The 23,045-nt window shown below is 41.1% G+C and overlaps 1 protein-coding gene across 1 annotated transcript in view; it reads right to left on the bottom strand.

Moving 5' to 3' along the window:
* arhgef10la (Rho guanine nucleotide exchange factor (GEF) 10-like a) overlaps nt 1-23,045 on the bottom strand; it is a 419,992-nt gene that overhangs the window by 192,929 nt on the left and 204,018 nt on the right. The window contains exon 19 of the mRNA XM_060910368.1: nt 19,641-19,741. Within this exon, the coding sequence (XP_060766351.1) occupies nt 19,641-19,741 (101 nt within the window). The remainder of the gene's footprint in view (nt 1-19,640; nt 19,742-23,045) is intronic.

Here is a 23,045-nt window from a genome sequence, read left to right as displayed (position 1 = left end):
GGTAAAAAAAAAAGAAAGAATGAAGCAAAAGAAAAAGAAAAGCTCAAACATACAGAAAAGACAAAAAGAATGAAATGACAGAATGGAAAGAAGGAAGAAGATTATAAAAAAGTTTTAGAGAGGATAAGAGAGTGGGAGAGTGTGTAAGGGAGTGAGAGAGAATAACAGAGGGAGAGAGTATTAGAAAGTGTTAGTGTATAAGATAGTGAGAGAGAGTATAAGAGAGCTAGAGTGTGTATAAGAAAGAGTGAAAGAGCGTAAGAGAGTGTCAGAGTATATAGGAGAGTGAGAGAGAGTTTAAGAGAGTGAGAGAGACAGGATAAGAGAGTGTGAGAGTATAAGAGTGAAAGAGAGTGTGTAGACAAGAATGAGGGAGTGTATAAGAGAGTGAGATAGACAGTATAAGAGTGAGAGTATATGAGAGAGTGAGAGAGACAGTATAAGAGTGAGAGAGAGTATATGAGAGAGTGAGACAGACAGTATAAGAGTGAAAGAGAGTATGAGAGAGACAGTATAAGAGTGAGAGAGAGAGTATATGAGAGAGTGAGAGAGACAGTATAAGAGTGAGAGAGAGTATATGAGAGAGTGAGACAGACAGTATAAGAGTGAGAGAGAGTATGAGAGAGACAGTATAAGAGTGAGAGTATATGAGAGAGTATGAGAGAGACAGTATAAGAGTGAGAGAGAGTATATGAGAGAGTGAGAGAGAGTATGAGAGAGTGAGAGAGACAGTATAAGAGTGAGAGAGAGTATGAGAGAGTGAGAGAGACAGTATAAGAGTGAGAGTATATGAGAGAGTGAGGGAGACAGTATAAGAGTGAGAGAGAGTATATGAGAGAGTGAGAGAGACAGTATAAGAGTGAGAGAGAGTATGAGAGAGTGAGAGAGACAGTATAAGAGTGAGAGTATATGAGAGAGTGAGAGAGACAGTATAAGAGTGAGAGAGAGTATATGAGAGAGTGAGAGAGAGTATATGAGAGAGTGAGAGAGACAGTATAAGAGTGAGAGAGAGTATGAGAGAGTGAGAGAGACAGTATAAGAGTGAGAGTATATGAGAGAGTGAGGGAGACAGTATAAGAGTGAGAGAGAGTATATGAGAGAGTGAGGGAGACAGTATAAGAGTGAGAGAGAGTATATGAGAGAGTATGAGAGAGACAGTATAAGAGTGAGAGAGAGTATATGAGAGAGTGAGAGAGACAGTATAAGAGTGAGAGAGAGTATGAGAGAGACAGTATAAGAGTGAGAGTATATGAGAGAGTATGAGAGAGACAGTATAAGAGTGAGAGAGAGTATATGAGAGAGTGAGAGAGACAGTATAAGAGTGAGAGAGAGTATGAGAGAGTGAGACAGTATAAGAGTGAGAGTATATGAGAGAGTGAGGGAGACAGTATAAGAGTGAGAGAGAGTATATGAGAGAGTGAGAGAGACAGTATAAGAGTGAGAGAGAGTATGAGAGAGTGAGAGAGACAGTATAAGAGTGAGAGTATATGAGAGAGTGAGAGAGACAGTATAAGAGTGAGAGAGAGTATATGAGAGAGTGAGAGAGACAGTATAAGAGTGAGAGAGAGTATGAGAGAGTGAGAGAGACAGTATAAGAGTGAGAGTATATGAGAGAGTGAGGGAGACAGTATAAGAGTGAGAGAGAGAGTATATGAGAGAGTGAGGGAGACAGTATAAGAGTGAGAGAGAGTATATGAGAGAGTGAGAGAGACAGTATAAGAGTGAGAGAGAGTATATGAGAGAGTGAGACAGACAGTATAAGAGTGAGAGAGAGTATGAGAGAGACAGTATAAGAGTGAGAGTATATGAGAGAGTATGAGAGAGACAGTATAAGAGTGAGAGAGAGTATATGAGAGAGTGAGAGAGACAGTATAAGAGTGAGAGAGAGTATATGAGAGAGTATGAGAGAGACAGTATAAGAGTGAGAGAGAGTATGAGAGAGACAGTATAAGAGTGAGAGTATATGAGAGAGTATGAGAGAGACAGTATAAGAGTGAGAGAGAGAGTATATGAGAGAGTGAGAGAGACAGTATAAGAGTGAGAGAGAGTATGAGAGAGTGAGAGAGACAGTATAAGAGTGAGAGAGAGTATGAGAGAGACAGTATAAGAGTGAGAGTATATGAGAGAGTATGAGAGAGACAGTATAAGAGTGAGAGAGAGTATATGAGAGAGTGAGAGAGACAGTATAAGAGTGAGAGAGAGTATGAGAGAGTGAGAGAGACAGTATAAGAGTGAGAGAGAGTATGAGAGAGACAGTATAAGAGTGAGAGTATATGAGAGAGTATGAGAGAGACAGTATAAGAGTGAGAGAGAGTATATGAGAGAGTGAGAGAGACAGTATAAGAGTGAGAGAGAGTATGAGAGAGACAGTATAAGAGTGAGAGTATACGAGAGAGTATGAGAGAGACAGTATAAGAGTGAGAGAGAGTATGAGAGAGACAGTATAAGAGTGAGAGTATATGAGAGAGTATGAGAGAGACAGTATAAGAGTGAGAGAGAGTATGAGAGAGACAGTATAAGAGTGAGAGTATATGAGAGAGTATGAGAGAGACAGTATAAGAGTGAGAGAGAGTATATGAGAGAGTGAGAGAGACAGTATAAGAGTGAGAGAGAGTATGAGAGAGACAGTATAAGAGTGAGAGTATATGAGAGAGTATGAGAGAGACAGTATAAGAGTGAGAGAGAGTATATGAGAGAGTGAGACAGACAGTATAAGAGTGAGAGAGAGTATGAGAGAGACAGTATAAGAGTGAGAGAGAGTATATGAGAGAGTATGAGAGAGACAGTATAAGAGTGAGAGAGAGTATGAGAGAGACAGTATAAGAGTGAGAGTATATGAGAGAGTATGAGAGAGACAGTATAAGAGTGAGAGAGAGAGTATATGAGAGAGTGAGAGAGACAGTATAAGAGTGAGAGAGAGTATGAGAGAGACAGTATAAGAGTGAGAGTATATGAGAGAGTATGAGAGAGACAGTATAAGAGTGAGAGAGTATATGAGAGAGTGAGAGAGACAGTATAAGAGTGAGAGAGAGTATGAGAGAGTGAGAGAGACAGTATAAGAGTGAGAGAGAGTATATGAGAGAGTGAGAGAGACAGTATAAGAGTGAGAGAGAGAGTATATGAGAGAGTATGAGAGAGACAGTATAAGAGTGAGAGAGAGAGTATATGAGAGAGTGAGAGAGACAGTATAAGAGTGAGAGATAGTATATGAGAGAGTGAGAGAGACAGTATAAGAGTGAGAGAGAGTATATGAGAGAGTATGAGAGAGACAGTATAAGAGTGAGAGAGAGTATGAGAGAGACAGTATAAGAGTGAGAGTATATGAGAGAGTATGAGAGAGACAGTATAAGAGTGAGAGAGAGAGTATATGAGAGAGTGAGAGAGACAGTATAAGAGTGAGAGAGAGTATGAGAGAGACAGTATAAGAGTGAGAGTATATGAGAGAGTATGAGAGAGACAGTATAAGAGTGAGAGAGAGTATATGAGAGAGTGAGAGAGAGTATAAGAGTGAGAGAGAGTAAGAGAGAGTGAGAGAGACAGTATAAGAGTGAGAGAGAGTATGAGAGAGTGAGAGAGACAGTATAAGAGTGAGAGTATATGAGAGAGTGAGTGAGACAGTATAAGAGTGAGAGAGAGTATATGAGAGAGTGAGAGAGACAGTATAAGAGTGAGAGAGAGTATGAGAGAGTGAGAGAGACAGTATAAGAGTGAGAGTATATGAGAGAGTGAGAGAGACAGTATAAGAGTGAGAGAGAGTATATGAGAGAGTGAGAGAGACAGTATAAGAGTGAGAGAGAGTATGAGAGAGTGAGAGAGACAGTATAAGAGTGAGAGTATATGAGAGAGTGAGGGAGACAGTATAAGAGTGAGAGAGAGAGTATATGAGAGAGTGAGGGAGACAGTATAAGAGTGAGAGAGAGTATATGAGAGAGTGAGAGAGACAGTATAAGAGTGAGAGAGAGTATGAGAAAGACAGTATAAGAGTGAGAGTATATGAGAGAGTATGAGAGAGACAGTATAAGAGTGAGAGAGAGTATGAGAGAGACAGTATAAGAGTGAGAGTATATGAGAGAGTATGAGAGAGACAGTATAAGAGTGAGAGAGAGTATATGAGAGAGTGAGAGAGACAGTATAAGAGTGAGAGAGAGTATGAGAGAGTGAGAGAGACAGTATAAGAGTGAGAGAGAGTATGAGAGAGACAGTATAAGAGTGAGAGTATATGAGAGAGTATGAGAGAGACAGTATAAGAGTGAGAGAGAGTATATGAGAGAGTGAGAGAGACAGTATAAGAGTGAGAGAGAGTATGAGAGAGACAGTATAAGAGTGAGAGTATATGAGAGAGTATGAGAGAGACAGTATAAGAGTGAGAGAGAGTATATGAGAGAGTGAGAGAGACAGTATAAGAGTGAGAGAGAGTATGAGAGAGACAGTATAAGAGTGAGAGTATATGAGAGAGTATGAGAGAGACAGTATAAGAGTGAGAGAGAGTATATGAGAGAGTGAGACAGACAGTATAAGAGTGAGAGAGAGTATGAGAGAGACAGTATAAGAGTGAGAGAGAGTATATGAGAGAGTATGAGAGAGACAGTATAAGAGTGAGAGTATATGAGAGAGTATGAGAGAGACAGTATAAGAGTGAGAGAGAGAGTATATGAGAGAGTGAGAGAGACAGTATAAGAGTGAGAGAGAGTATGAGAGAGACAGTATAAGAGTGAGAGTATATGAGAGAGTATGAGAGAGACAGTATAAGAGTGAGAGAGAGAGTATATGAGAGAGTGAGAGAGACAGTATAAGAGTGAGAGAGAGTATGAGAGAGTGAGAGAGACAGTATAAGAGTGAGAGAGAGTATATGAGAGAGTATGAGAGAGACAGTATAAGAGTGAGAGAGAGTATGAGAGAGACAGTATAAGAGTGAGAGTATATGAGAGAGTATGAGAGAGACAGTATAAGAGTGAGAGAGAGTATATGAGAGAGTGAGAGAGACAGTATAAGAGTGAGAGAGAGTATGAGAGAGACAGTATAAGAGTGAGAGTATATGAGAGAGTATGAGAGAGACAGTATAAGAGTGAGAGAGAGTATATGAGAGAGTGAGAGAGACAGTATAAGAGTGAGAGAGAGTATGAGAGAGTGAGAGAGACAGTATAAGAGTGAGAGAGAGTATGAGAGAGACAGTATAAGAGTGAGAGTATATGAGAGAGTATGAGAGAGACAGTATAAGAGTGAGAGAGAGTATATGAGAGAGTGAGAGAGACAGTATAAGAGTGAGAGAGAGTATGAGAGAGTGAGAGAGACAGTATAAGCGTGAGAGTATATGAGAGAGTGAGGGAGACAGTATAAGAGTGAGAGAGAGTATATGAGAGAGTGAGAGAGACAGTATAAGAGTGAGAGAGAGTATGAGAGAGACAGTATAAGAGTGAGAGTATATGAGAGAGTATGAGAGAGACAGTATAAGAGTGAGAGAGAGTATATGAGAGAGTGAGAGAGACAGTATAAGAGTGAGAGAGAGTATGAGAGAGACAGTATAAGAGTGAGAGTATATGAGAGAGTATGAGAGAGACAGTATAAGAGTGAGAGAGAGTATATGAGAGAGTGAGACAGACAGTATAAGAGTGAGAGAGAGTATGAGAGAGACAGTATAAGAGTGAGAGAGAGTATATGAGAGAGTGAGAGAGACAGTATAAGAGTGAGAGAGAGTATATGAGAGAGTGAGAGAGACAGTATAAGAGTGAGAGAGAGTATATGAGAGAGTATGAGAGAGACAGTATAAGAGTGAGAGAGAGTATGAGAGAGACAGTATAAGAGTGAGAGAGAGAGTATATGAGAGAGTGAGAGAGACAGTATAAGAGTGAGAGAGAGTATGAGAGAGACAGTATAAGAGTGAGAGTATATGAGAGAGTATGAGAGAGACAGTATAAGAGTGAGAGAGAGTATATGAGAGAGTGAGAGAGACAGTATAAGAGTGAGAGTATGAGAGAGTGAGAGAGACAGTATAAGAGTGAGAGTATGAGAGAGTGAGAGAGACAGTATAAGAGTGAGAGTATATGAGAGAGTGAGGGAGACAGTATAAGAGTGAGAGAGAGTATGAGAGAGACAGTATAAGAGTGAGAGTATATGAGAGAGTATGAGAGAGACAGTATAAGAGTGAGAGAGAGTATATGAGAGAGTGAGACAGACAGTATAAGAGTGAGAGAGAGTATGAGAGAGTGAGAGAGACAGTATAAGAGTGAGAGAGAGTGAGAGAGAGTATGAGAGAGACAGTATAAGAGTGAGAGAGAGTATATGAGAGAGTGAGAGAGACAGTATAAGAGTGAGAGAGAGTATATGAGAGAGTGAGAGAGACAGTATAAGAGTGAGAGAGAGTATACGAGAGAGTATGAGAGAGACAGTATAAGAGTGAGAGAGAGTATGATAGAGACAGTATAAGAGTGAGAGTATATGAGAGAGTATGAGAGAGACAGTATAAGAGTGAGAGAGAGAGTATACGAGAGAGTATGAGAGAGACAGTATAAGAGTGAGAGAGAGTATGATAGAGACAGTATAAGAGTGAGAGTATATGAGAGAGTATGAGAGAGACAGTATAAGAGTGAGAGAGAGAGTATATGAGAGAGTGAGAGAGACAATATAAGAGTGAGAGAGAGTTTGAGAGAGACAGTATAAGAGTGAGAGTATATGAGAGAGTATGAGAGAGACAGTATAAGAGTGAGAGAGAGTATATGAGAGAGTGAGAGAGACAGTATAAGAGTGAGAGAGAGTATGAGAGAGTGAGAGAGACAGTATAAGAGTGAGAGAGAGTATGAGAGAGTGAGAGAGACAGTATAAGAGTGAGAGTATATGAGAGAGTGAGGGAGACAGTATAAGAGTGAGAGAGAGTATGAGAGAGTGAGGGAGACAGTATAAGAGTGAGAGTATATGAGAGAGTGAGGGAGACAGTATAAGAGTGAGAGAGAGTATATGAGAGAGTGAGACAGACAGTATAAGAGTGAGAGAGAGTATGAGAGAGTGAGAGAGACAGTATAAGAGTGAGAGAGAGTGAGAGAGAGTATGAGAGAGACAGTATAAGAGTGAGAGAGAGTATATGAGAGAGTGAGAGAGACAGTATAAGAGTGAGAGGGAGTATATGAGAGAGTGAGAGAGACAGTATAAGAGTGAGAGAGAGTATACGAGAGAGTATGAGAGAGACAGTATAAGAGTGAGAGTATGAGAGAGACAGTATAAGAGTGAGAGTATATGAGAGAGTATGAGAGAGACAGTATAAGAGTGAGAGAGAGAGTATATGAGAGAGTGAGAGAGACAGTATAAGAGTGAGAGTATATGAGAGAGTATGAGAGAGACAGTATAAGAGTGAGAGAGAGTATATGAGAGAGTGAGAGAGACAGTATAAGAGTGAGAGAGAGTATGAGAGAGTGAGAGAGACAGTATAAGAGTGAGAGTATGAGAGAGTGAGAGAGACAGTATAAGAGTGAGAGAGAGTATATGAGAGAGTGAGAGAGACAGTATAAGAGTGAGAGAGAGTATGAGAGAGTGAGAGAGACAGTATAAGAGTGAGAGTATATGAGAGAGTGAGAGAGACAGTATAAGAGTGAGAGAGAGTATATGAGAGAGTGAGAGAGACAGTATAAGAGTGAGAGAGAGTATGAGAGAGTGAGGGAGACAGTATAAGAGTGAGAGTATATGAGAGAGTGAGGGAGACAGTATAAGAGTGAGAGAGAGAGTATATGAGAGAGTGAGGGAGACAGTATAAGAGTGAGAGAGAGTATATGAGAGAGTGAGAGAGACAGTATAAGAGTGAGAGAGAGTATATGAGAGAGTGAGACAGACAGTATAAGAGTGAGAGAGAGTATGAGAGAGACAGTATAAGAGTGAGAGTATATGAGAGAGTATGAGAGAGACAGTATAAGAGTGAGAGAGAGTATATGAGAGAGTGAGAGAGACAGTATAAGAGTGAGAGAGAGTATATGAGAGAGTGAGACAGACAGTATAAGAGTGAGAGAGAGTATGAGAGAGACAGTATAAGAGTGAGAGAGAGTATATGAGAGAGTGAGAGAGACAGTATAAGAGTGAGAGAGAGTATATGAGAGAGTGAGACAGACAGTATAAGAGTGAGAGAGAGTATGAGAGAGACAGTATAAGAGTGAGAGTATATGAGAGAGTATGAGAGAGACAGTATAAGAGTGAGAGAGAGTATATGAGAGAGTGAGAGAGACAGTATAAGAGTGAGAGAGAGTATGAGAGAGTGAGAGAGACAGTATAAGAGTGAGAGTATATGAGAGAGTGAGGGAGACAGTATAAGAGTGAGAGAGAGTATATGAGAGAGTGAGGGAGACAGTATAAGAGTGAGAGAGAGTATATGAGAGAGTGAGACAGACAGTATAAGGGTGAGAGAGAGTATATGAGAGAGTGAGGGAGACAGTATAAGAGTGAGAGTATATGAAAGAGTGAGGGAGACAGTATAAGAGTGAGAGTATATGAAAGAGTGAGGGAGACAGTATAAGAGTGAGAGTATATGAGAGAGTGAGGGAGATAGTATAAGAGTGAGAGTATATGAGAGAGTGAGACAGACAGTATAAGAGTGAGAGTATATGAGAGAGTGAGGGAGACAGTATAAGAGTGAGAGTATATGAGAGAGTGAGAGAGACAGTATAAGAGTGAGAGTATAAGAGAGTCAGAGCTTAAATAAGAGAGTGAGTGAGAGGATAAGAGTATGAGAGTGTATATGAGAGTGAGAGAGTTTAAGAGAGTGAGGATGAGAGAGTGAGAGAGGATAAGAGAGAGTGTCTAAGAGTGTGAGAGGGTACATACGAGTAAGATAGAGGAAAATAACGTGAAAGAGATGATGAGAGAGTGTATAAGAGAGTGAGAAAGATGGTATAAGAGTGAGAGAGAGAGTATAAGAGAATGAGAGTGAGAGTGTCTAAGTGAGTGAAAGAGAGGATGAGAGAGTATGAGAGAGTCTAAGAGAGTGTGAGAGGAGAGTGAGATATAGGAAAAGAGAGTGTGTATAAAAGAGTGAGAGAGTGTATGAGAGAGTGAGAGATAGTATAAGAGAGTCAGAGAGTATACAGTATGAGAGAGTGAGGGAGGATAAGAGAGTGAGAGAATATGAGAGTGAGAGAGTGTCTAAGGGAGTGTGAGAGAGGATGAGAGAGTGAGAGGGAGGATGAGAGAGTGACAGAGTATAAGACAGTGAGAGTATATGAGTGTGTATAAGAGACAGAGAGAGAGAGTGTATGAGAGAGTGAGAGAGAGGATGAGAGAGTGAGAGAAAGTGTTTTTTTTTCCTCAGGAAACCTGTTGAAATCTGTTTGTCATTGCACTCCATCGCTAGCTAGTCATGTTTCTCCCAGCAGCAGTAATCTGCCAAAATCCACTTAGTGTCAGCCAAGATTGTTATTTACTCATCACCATAAAAGCACTTTCAACAGCCGATGCTGATGAAGCAGAACGGACGACTGTTACGGCTGTTCCTGCAGACACAACAATTTAGCAAAACATGAGCAATCTTCAAAAATCAAACTATCTATTTGCGTCCTGCCAGGAACAGAAAGCAGATCAAGATGGTGGAAGAAGATAAAAACCAAACACAACGCAATTCTTAAATCAAGATATTATTTATTATCGAGTCCTTCAAATCTTTTCAATTTGCCATGTCTTTTTTTTCTTTTCTTTTTGTTTGGTATTTTGATAATCGTAACTGTTTCCAACACACCACTGATAAATTCTCAATTCTGATTGGTCAGAAGGTTCTCATTTCTGAATATCCAACCTGAAAATCAGCCTGAAGTTGATTATTTTCCTATAGAGGTTTTTGACCCACGTGACCGTTGCCATGTCGACAAGTAGAGGTGCCATTTTGGCGGTCACAACAATGGCGACTCCCGCTAGCCCAGCATGTGGGTTATCGAGCGACATTACACTGTCGTGTACCGTACAGCATCTCGATGGTAAAAGTAAGAGCAGATATCGCGAAAAATTGACGGAGGCTGGTATACGTGACCCATACTCGTTACCTAATCACCTGTTTATGCCACTGCAACGGTGTATTTTCCCTTTTCACAGCATGCATTGTTTGAATGGTTGCCATGACAACTTATGCAAAGATTTCCAACAACATTTTGTGGCAAAAAAATTCCATAACAGTCTACTTCAATGTGATACCAAATAAAAGTAAATTCATTGCAGTTAGAAAAATAGTGTCCAGGTTGAGAGAGAGTTACATTAATCATATAGAAAAACGCATAATAATTAATATGTCTAGTATCAAATTTTAGTTTTGTCCATTGCATATTCACATCTAAAAAGTACAACCCACTCAACAACATGGCTCTGCCTCGCCTGAGGGCACCGTGTATGTTAAACCTAGACTACACGTAAGCCGCCCAAACACTAGTAAGAAGCCCGGTGCCAGGTAGCCCCATTGATGAGGCCGAGCGGTCCCCGTCTCACGTATATAAAACCATGGATGTATAAGGATAAAACCATCGTAGCCTGACTAGTGGGGCTCGGTGCCAGGTAGCCTGAACACCGCCTAACAGGCCTTACGTGTAGGCTAGGTGCTAGGCTACATGTATAATTTGTCATTTATCTCGCATACGATATCTTTAAACTTTTGGAAAAGTTACCTGAGACAAAATGTTCGCCACACAAACGCATGTGTTCGGTGGGCACGGGCGCAGATAGAGGGTGGGACGGGTGGGATTCGTCCCACCCAGATTTAAATTCACCTCGTTCGGTCCCCCCCACTTATAGGGAGGAAAAAACGTCTATGCTGTCTTTCTTTGCATAAGGCAAACCTCACGGAAAAATCAAAAGACTAATTACCATTCGGTTTATTGAGGTGCACAGCAGTACATACATAGTTGCAACAACTCACATAAAACAAAACAAAGACTGATATTCAGTTGGTTGAGCTGCGCAGACTGCACAGGTTGCGAGCTCGAGCTTGGTTGCTATGGTTACCCACAACAAGTTTGACAGGCATATCGGGGACAGCTCCTAGTTCAGGACCCCAACACGGCATGATGAAGGGTGCCAAACCGAAAAGGCAGAAAACGATTGCATCGTTTTTTCAAAAAACGACGACTGTAAGTAAACTGTGCCTTACTTTATCATATCACCTTGCAATTTTTTGATAGTCTGTTCAAAGTAATGTCGTAGTGAAAGTAAAATCGTACGGAGTAGAGATGCCTTTCTGGTAGCCTCCTTCTTTCAGTGGTAGCCTGTAGATACAGTGCTCAGAAGGCAGTTTTAATGTTTAATCTGGCGTTCCCTGCCATCATTTCAGCGAGCATATTGTTTCATAAGGAAACTTTGCGAAGAGTTGTTGAAAAGTCAACACATGTTGGGGGTTGGGGTTGGTTTGCTGGCAGCTTTGTCCCCCCCCAGTTCAAAAAATGTATCTGCGCCCCTGTCGGTGGGCTGCCAATTCTCTCGCCTGATCGCCGCGATCCACTTTTCGCGACGCTGTCGATCGGCCGGGAACCTATGGAACGTTAATCCAGGTTTATCCCCTCTTCTGTTGTGGCAGCTAACTACACAACACGTATCAGGCATTCTACGATAAAAGTAAGCGATGAAGAAGATGGATATTACAAGCGTTGTTTGCTGATAAGCGTGGCTTTGTTTGACCTCCAAAATGGCGGCGTAAACAGTATCATGTGACCCTATGACGTCAGGTCGAAAACCTCTATAACAGCACAACTTGACGTGTTTTATTTCTCTCATACCATCGAGATTCATCAATAATTACAAACTTACATTAATTAAAGAACGTTTTATGAGTTTATATTTAAAGTTAGCATTGTGGAACAAGTTTGTTTTCAGAATGCTGCACTGGATTTGAAATAAATGTCTCCAAAAAACAAACAAACGACTTTGTGAAACGCCACATTTTTTAAATCAGTTCATTATTAGTCTGAGATGATGTCATGTGTCTGCTGTGGAAACAGTAACATATTCAAACGAGCACATTAATATTCAGCAAACGTTGCAGTTACTGCCGGAACTACTTTCCGAGCCGTGCAGTTACCATATATAAGCACATCTTGTGACCAATCAGATTCGAGTATTCAACCAACCGTGCTGTGGTTAACATTTGTATAACAGATGGTAAAAACTGAATAATGTATATTAAAAAAAAAAAAAAACCTGAAAGTTGTGCAGGTCTGTGAGATGACCTAACGTCCACTATTTTGCCTTGATTCATACCGTCAGACTTTAATACCGCATGACTTAACAAGTTTCACAAGGTTATGTGTGTGAGTCATACACAGAAATTCAAATTCTAGTCCATTTCCTACTATTCAGAAGACATAATGAAGTGCCTTGGATGACAGAATGGCTTCTAGATAACAACAGAAGTTCAGTCACCTTGTCTTACATCTTATTACGCGATATTTCGAAATGACCCGAATGACTCTGACTCTCACGGACGATTTCCACCGCTAGTCGCGTATTACTGGCTCTTCTAAAAGCCCTCCTGAAGGCTTGAGAGGAGCTTATAGAGACGTCCTGCCGACAGACACAGCTACGAACCGAGCGCATTCATGAGCTCGACAGCGGGAATACGTGATGGAAAGGAGGAGCTGTTGAGACAAGGGGTTGAGAGAGCTGTCAGCAAGACTCATTGCTGCGACTTGGTAAAAAAAAAAGGGAGGTAGAGGAAGGGAGGAAAGTCGTCTAAGTAGTTTTGAGTCTTGGAAAGTTCATGCTGTGTTCAGGAAGAGAATCCAGTTTGCCTGGTGTAGATTTTCTGAAACATTAACGTTTTATTTTGTGTATAAAATTTGCATATTGATCTTATTAATAATTAACTTGTGATCCTGGCATCCAAGAATTATTAACTGATCCGGCTGAAAGATAATGAGTGCATGCCATCATGTGTTGTCCGTCGTCCGTCTGGTATCGTCCACATTTCATGAAAATCGCTTCTTCTCTCTCAATTCTTCACCAATTTTTATTCTTTTTGGCAGGAAGGTCGGTCTGCCTGGGGTGCATATGGCTTCTACCCAAATTTGCATAATTGCAATTAATAATGAAGATATGGAGTAATTAATCAATCCCTAACGAGCAGTTTCCACACAAATCGCTTCTTCTCCCTCAATTCTTCACCCATTTTGATTCGTTCTCATGAAGGTAGGGGGATCTAGGATGCATATAACTTCGACCCAGATTTGCTTCATTACAATTATTAATCAAGTTACGGACTAATTAAGCCTTAATGTTTTGCAGTTCAACAAAAATCGCTTCTTCTCTGTCAATTCCTCGCCATTTTGGATTCTTTCTGGCAAATAGGTCAGTATTCCTAGGGTGGATATCGCTTCTATATATAGCTTGTATATAGTGTATATAGCTTACAACATTTATTGCGCAAGGTGGCCCACTTTAGATCGTTCCTTCTGGACTGGATGGGGCCGGAGTGAGCTACATCATCATTAACGGTCTCATTTCTTTCTTTCTACACACCAGGAGGATTTACAGTGGTGCTTAAAAGTTTGTGAACCCTTTAGAATTTTCTATATTTCTGCATAAATATGACCCAAAACATCATCAGATTTTCACACAAGTCCTAAAAGTAGATAAAGAGAACCCAGTTAAACAAATTAGACAAAAATATTATACTTGGTAATTTATTTATTGACGAAAATGATCCAATATTACATATCTGTGAGTGACAAAAGTATGTGAACCTCTAGGATTAGCAGTTAATTTGAAGGTGAAATTAGAGTCAGGTGTTTTCAATCAATTGGATGACAAATCAGGTGTGAGTGGGCACCCTGTTTTATTTAAAGAACAGGGATCTATCAAAGTCTGATCTTCACAACACATGTTTGTGGAAGTGTATCATGGCATGGACAAAGGAGATTTCTGAGGACCTCAGAAAAAGCGTTGTTGATGTTCATCAGGCTGGAAAAGGTTACAAAACCATCTCTAAAGAGTTTGGACTCCACCAATCCACAGTCAGACAGATTGTGTACAAATGGAGGAAATTCAAGACCATTGTTACCCTCCCCAGGAGTGGTCGACCAACAAAGATCACTCCAAGAGCAAGGTGTGTAATAGTCGGCGAGGTCACAAAGGACCCCAAGGTAACTTCTAAGCAACTGAAGGCCTCTCTCACATTGGCTAATGTTAATGTTCATGAGTCCACCATCAGGAGAACACTGAACAACAATGGTGTGCATGACAGGGTTGCAAGGAGAAAGCCACTGCTCTCCAAAATACTTGCTGCTTGTCTGAAGTTTGCTAAAGATCACCTGGACAAGCCAGAAGGCTATTGGAAAAATGTTTTGTGGACGGCTGAGCCCAAAATAGAACAATTTGGTTTAAATGAGAAGCGTTAAGTCTGGAGAAAGGAAAACACTGCATTCCAGCATAACAACCTTATCCCATCTGTGAAACATGGTGGTGGTAGTATCGTGTTTTGGGCCTGTTTTGCTGCATCTGGGCCAGGACAGCTTGCCATCATTGATGGAGCAATGAATTCTGAATTATACCAGGGAATTCTAAAGGAAAATGTTAGGACATCTGTCCACGAACTGAATTTCAAGAGAAGGTGGGTCATGCAGCAAGACAACGACCCTAAGCACACAAGTCGTTCTACCAAAGAATGGTTAAAGAAGAATAAAGTTAATGTTTTGGAATGGCCAAGTCAAAGTCCTGACCTTAATCCAATCGAAATGTTGTGGAAGGACCTGAAGCGAGCAGTTCATGTGAGGAAACCCACCAACATCCCAGAGTTGAAGCTGTTCTGTACGGAGGAATGGGCTAAAAGTCCTCCAAGCCGGTGTGCAGGACTGATCAACAGATACCAGAAACATTTAGTTGCAGTTATTGCTGCACAAGGGGGTCACACCAGATACTGAAAGCAAAGGTTCACATACTTTTGCCACTCACAGACATGTAATATTGGATCATTTTCCTCAATAAATAAATGACCAAGTATTATATTTTTGTCTCATTTGTTTAACTGGGTTCTCTTTATCTACTTTTAGGACTTGTGTGAAAATCTGATGATGTTTTGGGTTATATTTTTGCAGAAATATAGAAAATTCTAAAGGGTTCACAAACTTTTAAGCACCACTGTAGCCTCTACTTAACAAGAGTGCAGAGAGTGCAGCGGCACTTTAGTCTTTTAGCCTGTCCAGCTACTTCACCTTGTCATCTGGACACTGCTCAAATAGATCAGCTTCCAAAGATTCATCTTTCATGCAAACACCTCCAGTGATATGATAGTGCTTGTCATCTCGTTGGCTGCTATCTAGCAGAGCCAAGTCTCTGGCATAACTCGGAAAAACTAGATGAGCAATTTTGAGTCCAACATTTGGACATTGTTGGATTTTTCATTAATATAACATTGAACACTGCTAGAAAATGGTGAGTGAGGAAAAAAAAAGTGCTTGGTCTTTTTTTTTTTTTTTTTGGATGGGGTAGTGACACATATAGCCCTTTTCCACCAAGGCAGTTCTAGGGCCAGTTCAGAGCTGGTCCTAATCTCCAACCAGTCCTTTGCATTTTGACAGCCAAATAACTGATTCTCGGTCAGGAAAACCAATTCCGGAGTGAAACCAACTCTTTGCTAGTCAAGAACCAAGAATCGCTTACGTCAGGGCTGGGAGAGGGATTATCAATCATAAAAAAAAAAAAACAGAGCTAGTATAGTGTCTAGTTAAAGTCCCTCCCATGCCAGGATCTGGGCTTCCCAGGCAGTGTCCTGTCCCAGTACTACCCAACTCTGAGGTGCATGGGTGCAATGCTGATCTCCGTTTAATTAGCCCTTGGCCCCTTGCCTATTGCATAGCTAGGGTTACAGTGGGGAGCTGGTCCTCTGGTAACTGCAAGAGTTTGACTCCATACTTGCATCTGTATTGCAGCATGCCTTGCAAGTAGGTACCATTTTTATGATGGTCTTTGGTAAGGCACAACCCTGAGTAGAACTCGCAATCTCCTGGTCGAGAGGCGGACACGCTAACCACTAGGCCAGCTCGCAGTCATAGTGTCTCGTTTAATGAATCCAAAAAAGAAGACGACGAAAGAGACAATGTACAGACATTATAGACATTTAGCAGACTCTCTTGTCCAGAGCGATGTACAACATACCCAGAGCATCCCGGGGAGCAGTTGGGGGTTATGTGCCTTGCTCAAGGGCACTTCAGCCATTTCTGCTGGTCCATGGAATCAAACCGGCGACCTTTTGGTCCCAAAGCTGCTTCCCTAACTATTAGGCCATGGCTTCCCCATGGTGCTTGGCACTAGTGTGTTAGTGTTGCAAGCTATGAGATGTTTCTCATATTAAACGTGATTGTAACTGAGCTAGCAATAACAATGTCACGTTGTGATGCCATGACAATTTAGAAATATAGCTGCAAGCGGCGATGAAGGGCCTGAGCACCTCCGGTATACCAAATCTGGCATGAATCCATCAAACTGCCTCGGAGAACGTCAAACTGTAACACGTCAAAATGCGCAAAACCAAAAATAAGTCACTTCCTGTTGAGTGTGGCTAATACAATGGATATTACAATTTTGTTTGTCTTGGGGCACCCCACACACTTACCAAATTTAGGTTGGGTGAAACTATATACGGGACAAAAGTCTTAATGACATGTGGGAGTGTTATGGAGTCCCTTGGACATACCCGGGTCCAAGCCTCTATCCCTGAGAAGCAGTGGCCAGGACTGATGTGTGTACCAAATTTCATGAGTTTTCACCCATGGGAACCACCTCAAAAATGGCCAAGTCTTGAAGAAGAACCACCTTCGGAAAATAATAGGGCCTTGCACCTCAGTGTACCGCCCTCTGGTGGACACCGAAGGCTGTGCGCCCCCGGTGCTCAGGCCCGAACAACCTACTTCTCATAGGAATAATGAAAATACAGCACCAACCAACAAATTAGCATCAGGATCTCTAAACACAACACAAATATTTCAATATAATAATTTCAGTGTGTATAGTGCCGCATAACACCAACATAAACCTTTCATAACACTTGATCTAAAACGACATAATCATCTATAAACATGCCAGTTTAGTTTTCTCCAGGCTACCACCTGAACTGATAATTGCATCATCAGTTTTTCTTTGGCTAATCAGACACAAGGTCTCAAGGACAGACACCACCCTTGCCGGAGCAGTTGGGGGTTAGGTACCTTGCACAAGGGTACTTCAGCCAGTCCTGCTGGTCCAGGGAATCGAACCACTGACTTTTTGGTCCCAAAGCTGCTTCTCTAACCATTAGGCCATGGCTTCCCAGCTATCATACAAGCTGCTCATTTTATGTTTTTATAGCGAGTTGACATAACACATGACTAAAATAGTGTATAATCTGATGCATTATGGCACTTTCCATGTTATGACATGTTACAACACAAAGTCAGTGAAGTCCTGCTGTATCAGAGTGACATAACAGCGATGTGACATTGCTTGTCAAATTGTTCAAAGGATGCTTGGTAGTGCTTCCTGACCTCAACATGTGAAAATCTGCTGCACAACACAATGAAGGTTATAACAGTTATCATTACATTGTAATAACAGAATTATGCATCGTTTCTAATTTCTGCTCGAGAGTTTAATGAATACTTATGACTTCTCACCAGAGCTTTGAACCGGTTCAAGGAACGAAAACGAAAACCGGGAACTTTTTCTATTTCACATGGAACAGAAACGAAACCAGAAACTTTATTATTTTTTATGTTCCGGAACAGAAACGCTTATTAAAAATAATGGTAACCGGTTAATACCGGTTTTTATTTAGTTCCTCAAAGTTTCTGTAGCCTACAAATAGTCATTCTTCTCCTGCGCAAGTTTCTATGACCCGCTGGGGTTCACTTCCTGTGTGACGTTCGCTGACTGAATGGAGAGAGCGGGAGGGTGGACTACTATCACGTCTCCATTACTGAGTGTCTGAGCAAAGAAGAGCCTGAACGATGCAACCTCCCTATTGGCTGTTTGTAAAAATGTATCAGTTGTTGCCCTTCCCACGGGAATCATCGCGGGCTCGAGAGACGAGACCTGACGAGTTAGTTCGTTGGTAGCAGAACAAAATGTCTGGACGCAAATCGGGTTTTCAGAAAAGGAAAGAAAATAAACAGAGGGTCGAAAATACAAAAAAGGAGACAGAAAATGCAAAACGAGTTTTAAGGTAGGACAAATGGTTAGTTTTCTGAGGCAGCCCGCCGTGGCTGCCTGCAGGCTTATTTATTATAGCCCATTTAGTTAAAATAGTTAATATAAAATGTTTATAGTTATAGTTATGTGATGGTTGTCCTGATTTAGACTGGTGCTTTTTTTTTGGGGGGGGGGGGTTTGCGCGATGTTGCACCCGGGTCCAGATTAGGGCAGAACCGGCCCTGGCTACATTTCAGGTGTAGTTTGTTTTATGTATGTATTTACTTGCATAGATGTGTACTTGGTCTTCCAATATGGCGCCTAACAAAATCTCGCGGCGCGGTGACGTCATGCGGTAGCCCTCTATAGGGCCTGACTAGCCTTTGGTAACACACTAAACGAATTCTCTTTCATTTTTGGCACTTTTTCTGTTTGTGTAGATGGGAAGACATACTGAGAATCCAAATCGCCAACATTTGAAATAATAATTGTTCTGAATTATTTCTTGTCTTATTTAATGAAGGTTGTAATAGAATTAGCCTACATTTGGCTTAAGCTGGATGAGACAGAGACATAATTTTATAGCCATTTGTTAAACAGCTGACAGGGAACGTAATTAACCGTTCCGGGAACGAAATTTTTTTGTTCTAACCGGTTCGGGAACGTCTATTTAATGGTGGAACCCCAAACCGGAAACGTTAAAATTCCGTTTCTGTTCGGAACGAACCAATAGGAAAAAAATTCCGGTTCAAAGCCCTGCTTCTCACATGACGTCATGTATTTGCCTCACCATAAGTGTGTGTCTTTATATGACTGTTATGAATACTTATGTCATCGTTATGTCATGACAGTATGTTGTATTTCCTTTCGCTCTTCTGTAAAGTATGTTCCTTGTTTCTGCTTATAGTTTTTTAAGAATGCTTATGACAATATCATGACACCTCAATGACGGTTATGATGCTGTCTCGGATCCTAAGTGACAAACTCCGTTATAACGCAACCTTATGCCAACTTGACATTGGAACTGAAATAAGCTCCTGTAAATCAGCTGTCAGGAAGGGCTTATATAGCCCTACCCTGAATAAGCTACAGTTCTTAATTTCTTGGGTTAAAACAGATATTAAAATACATTTATAGGACAATAAGGATGTAAAAAAAAAAAAAATTAGCACGCCATAGCCATGTAAATGTGGAGATCAGATAACCAGAACATTCCAGCAGGAATTCAAGTTTTATCTCGACACAGAGAAATGCTCTCAGACTTAGTATTTAATATTTTGACATTCAAACCACGGTGGCTATTCACAGCATGAAAAAAAAGGTCACACAGAAGAATGTCATCGAAATTGTCTTTCTTCTGGCAAACTCACGAGTGAGTTGGAAAAAGAAAACCACTCTGGAGTGGCATCAGACGTTTCACTTAGAGCCTGTCAGTCTGCCGGCTTTTCAAAACATCTTAGCAATTGAACACGCTTTATGTCTCTGAATGACAAGTCATCTAACTGGAGAAAGGACTCGAAAAGGAGGCGAACACTCACTCTGTGCTATCTTCGCCAGATGAAGACGGTTGACCCAGGAGATCTTGCTGAGAGGACTCGGGGTGTTGAACACCACCATGAAGCTGACTGGATGGCCAGACCTGCAACAAACACATGCAGGCAGATCAGGGAAAAAAAAATGTTAAAGCCAAAAAAAAAAGCCCACACACAAATGGATTTATTCATATTTATCCTGTTTTTGATGCCAGAGATGACGGCATGTAATTACATTTGCATTTAAATACACGAGCTGAGAAATAAAAATTTAATTAAATATCATGTTTGAGCAGAGAAATAAACTGGACAAAGCTCCAGCAAGTTATTTATTTGCTCTGAATTGATGATACACTACCGTTCAAAAGTTTGGGATCGCCCAGACAATTTTGTGTTTTCCATGAAAAGTCACACTTTTATTTCCCACCATAAGTTGTAAAACGAATAGAAAATATAGTCAAGACATTTTTCTGGCCACTTTGAGCATTTAATCGACCCCACAAATGTGATGCTCCAGAAACTCAATCTGCTCAAAGGAAGGTCAGTTTTATAGCTTCTCTAAAGAGCTCAACTGTTTTCAGCTGTGCTAACATGATTGTACAAGGGTTTTCTAATCATCCATTAGCCTTCTGAGGCAATGAGCAAACACATTGTACCATTAGAACACTGGAGTGAGAGTTGCTGGAAATGGGCCTCTATACACCTATGGAGATATTGCACCAAAAACCAGACATTTGCAGCTAGAATAGTCATTTACCACATTAGCAATGTATAGAGTGGATTTCTGATTAGTTTAAAGTGATCTTCATTGAAAAGAACAGTGCTTTTCTTTCAAAAATAAGGACATTTCAAAGTGACCCCAAACTTTTGAACGGTAGTGTATATATTGGACTTATTCGTCACTGCATCAAGAAAGTTGCTCTGAATGACACTTTTGAGAAAGCCTACTTGCCTATGATCTTCATATAACATTCATAATAATAAATATAATTGTCCTATCCATATTCAGTGGATATGAGCAATCGTGCGCTCTGATTGGCTACTCTACGACTAGGCTATCAGCTCATATACCATGAGGAGAGAAAAACAAAATGGCAGAGCATGTTGCTGAACCAACCAAGAATGAAATAAAACTTGATTCGAAAACAAAACCCCAAAAAATACAAAAAAATAAAATAAAATATGGAATATTCCTCCGGGTGCTCCGGTTTCCCCCACAGTCCAAAGACATGCAGGTTAGGTTAACTGGTGACTCTAAATTGACCGTAGGTGTGAATGTGAGTGTGAATGGTTGTCTGTGTCTATGGTGGGGTTTACATTAGACCATATCAGCGGATCATCAGATTAACGTTTTTAAAACGATTCACGTGCACACAGCAACGCCAATACACGGATACGCTCGGCTCCGCAGGCATCCTGCGCTCCAAATCACTCCGCCCTGAACAGCGAGTGCCCTCTGGAGGGTGCGCACTCCGGCCCTGCGCAGCTCACAGAGTGCGCGAGTGAAGTGCACAAACAGTGATTCGGGACTGAGCCGCTGTGTGTGTGATCTCAGTGCATGTCGGGCATGCGCGTCACTTACCACTTGCAAGTGGAAGGATGGCAAGCCTAAAGACAATCATAACTACACAATGGGCAGTATTTGCATCAGTATTTGCAGTATTTTCATACTTTTATACTCTTTAATGGAAGGTGATACAAGGCGGAAGTCCGCGCCATTTTTCAGCAGTCGCGTCACATGACCAACGCCAGCGAATCAGGAAGGTGGATGCCACAGTGACGTTGTCCAATGACGACGCCAGCTAGAGCTCAGCACAGCATATCCGCGTATTCTCAATGTTTACACAGCACCGGACCAGACACGATCTGGATTGAATACGCGGACCCTGGCGGATTCCCGTTTCCCGGCGTTTCCAGGCGTTTTAATGTAAACAGACAGTGCATCCGCGAAGAAAACGAGACAGATACGGTCTAATGTAAACTTGGCCTATGTGTCAGCCCTGTGATGACCTGGCGACTTGTCCAGGGTGTACCCCGCCTTTCGCCCGTAGTCAGCTGGGATAGGCTCCAGCTTGCCTGCGACCCTGTAGAACAGGATAAAGCGGCTACAGATAATGAGATGAGATGAGATGAAAATATGAAATAAAAGTATTTGATGGTAAGAACATTTTTATTTTTCAAGCATTATTATTATCATTATCGCATTTTTCACAAATTGCTCCTGTCATTTCACCGGTTTGTTTACATTCTAAGCGGAAACAATTTTGTCGGACATTTTGTATAAAGTTTTTATTTATCGAATTTGCAAAAAATAAAAATATAAACACTCTGTTTCTCAAAATCTAGTGAATGTGGATAGAATAAAACAGTTATTCCATTCAATCGCGTCGTACATGGCTCGGTATTACGCGCCTCGTAGAATATACAGAATAACATCGAATGACTGTTAAATATTTTATGAATCAGTCCGAAAGAATTTGTGATTTTAATGGCAGAATCCATGAGATGACAGCTTTTTTTTTTTAAGTACATTGGCTTGTCATTACATGAAAAAAAACCCACAATTTCTCAGGTTCTTTAAAAGCATATTTGCTAAATACACAGTGATTGGCACCTTTACTCACTTTAATAAAGTGTGTAATGTTAAGTGTCCAATCTATAATTAAATGAAAATAATTTTTAAAAGGAAAAAATAATAATACACACTGGGTTGTGCTGTTATCGGAAAATAATCAACAAATTTCCCAAGAACAGCACATAATACAACAGCAATTGTTTAATTCTTCTTATGAATATAAAATAAATAAATAAATAAATAAATATGTAACATAAAATTGCAAATTATTAGCTGTCAGGTCAGTGCAGGCCAGCAGCATTGTGTTATCCTCACTAATTTTGTTTTGGTAAATACAGTAAAAGTAGTCTGACCTCACATCTGCTGGCCATAAATGACAGATTACTCAACCTAACCCACTGGATACAGCAGACTTTTGGCAGCGTCTGCTCTGGGCAAACCAGGCACAGACTGAGTGACTCAAGGCTCTCCTAGCCCAGTTCTAGGTGCAACACCTCCAAGGAATTTTTTGGCCAATGGTGGCTATGACTGGTGTGTTAGCCCAGCTGATGTGGCCAAGCATGGATAGTGGCCTTCCAGAGGTGTCCATGCTAAAGGCTGATGGGGCGGCCTCCAAAGTCATCCCCATGCCCACAATAGATGCCAGTTGGGTGGCCTCCAACATCATGCCCATGCCTACACTAGCGGCCGAAGAGGTGACCTCCAAAATCATGCCCATTTAAGAAGCCAATGGGGCAGCATCCAACATCATACCCATGCCAGAGACAAGCGGGCAAGTCTCCAGCACCAAGCTTATGCTGGGGACCCAATGGGACAGTCCCCAGTACTGTAGCACT

The sequence above is a fragment of the Neoarius graeffei genome, chromosome 26, assembly GCF_027579695.1.
Source record: "Neoarius graeffei isolate fNeoGra1 chromosome 26, fNeoGra1.pri, whole genome shotgun sequence".
NCBI classification, from domain to species: Eukaryota; Metazoa; Chordata; class Actinopteri; order Siluriformes; family Ariidae; genus Neoarius; species Neoarius graeffei.
This window is presented reverse-complemented; position numbering and strand designations above follow the sequence as displayed.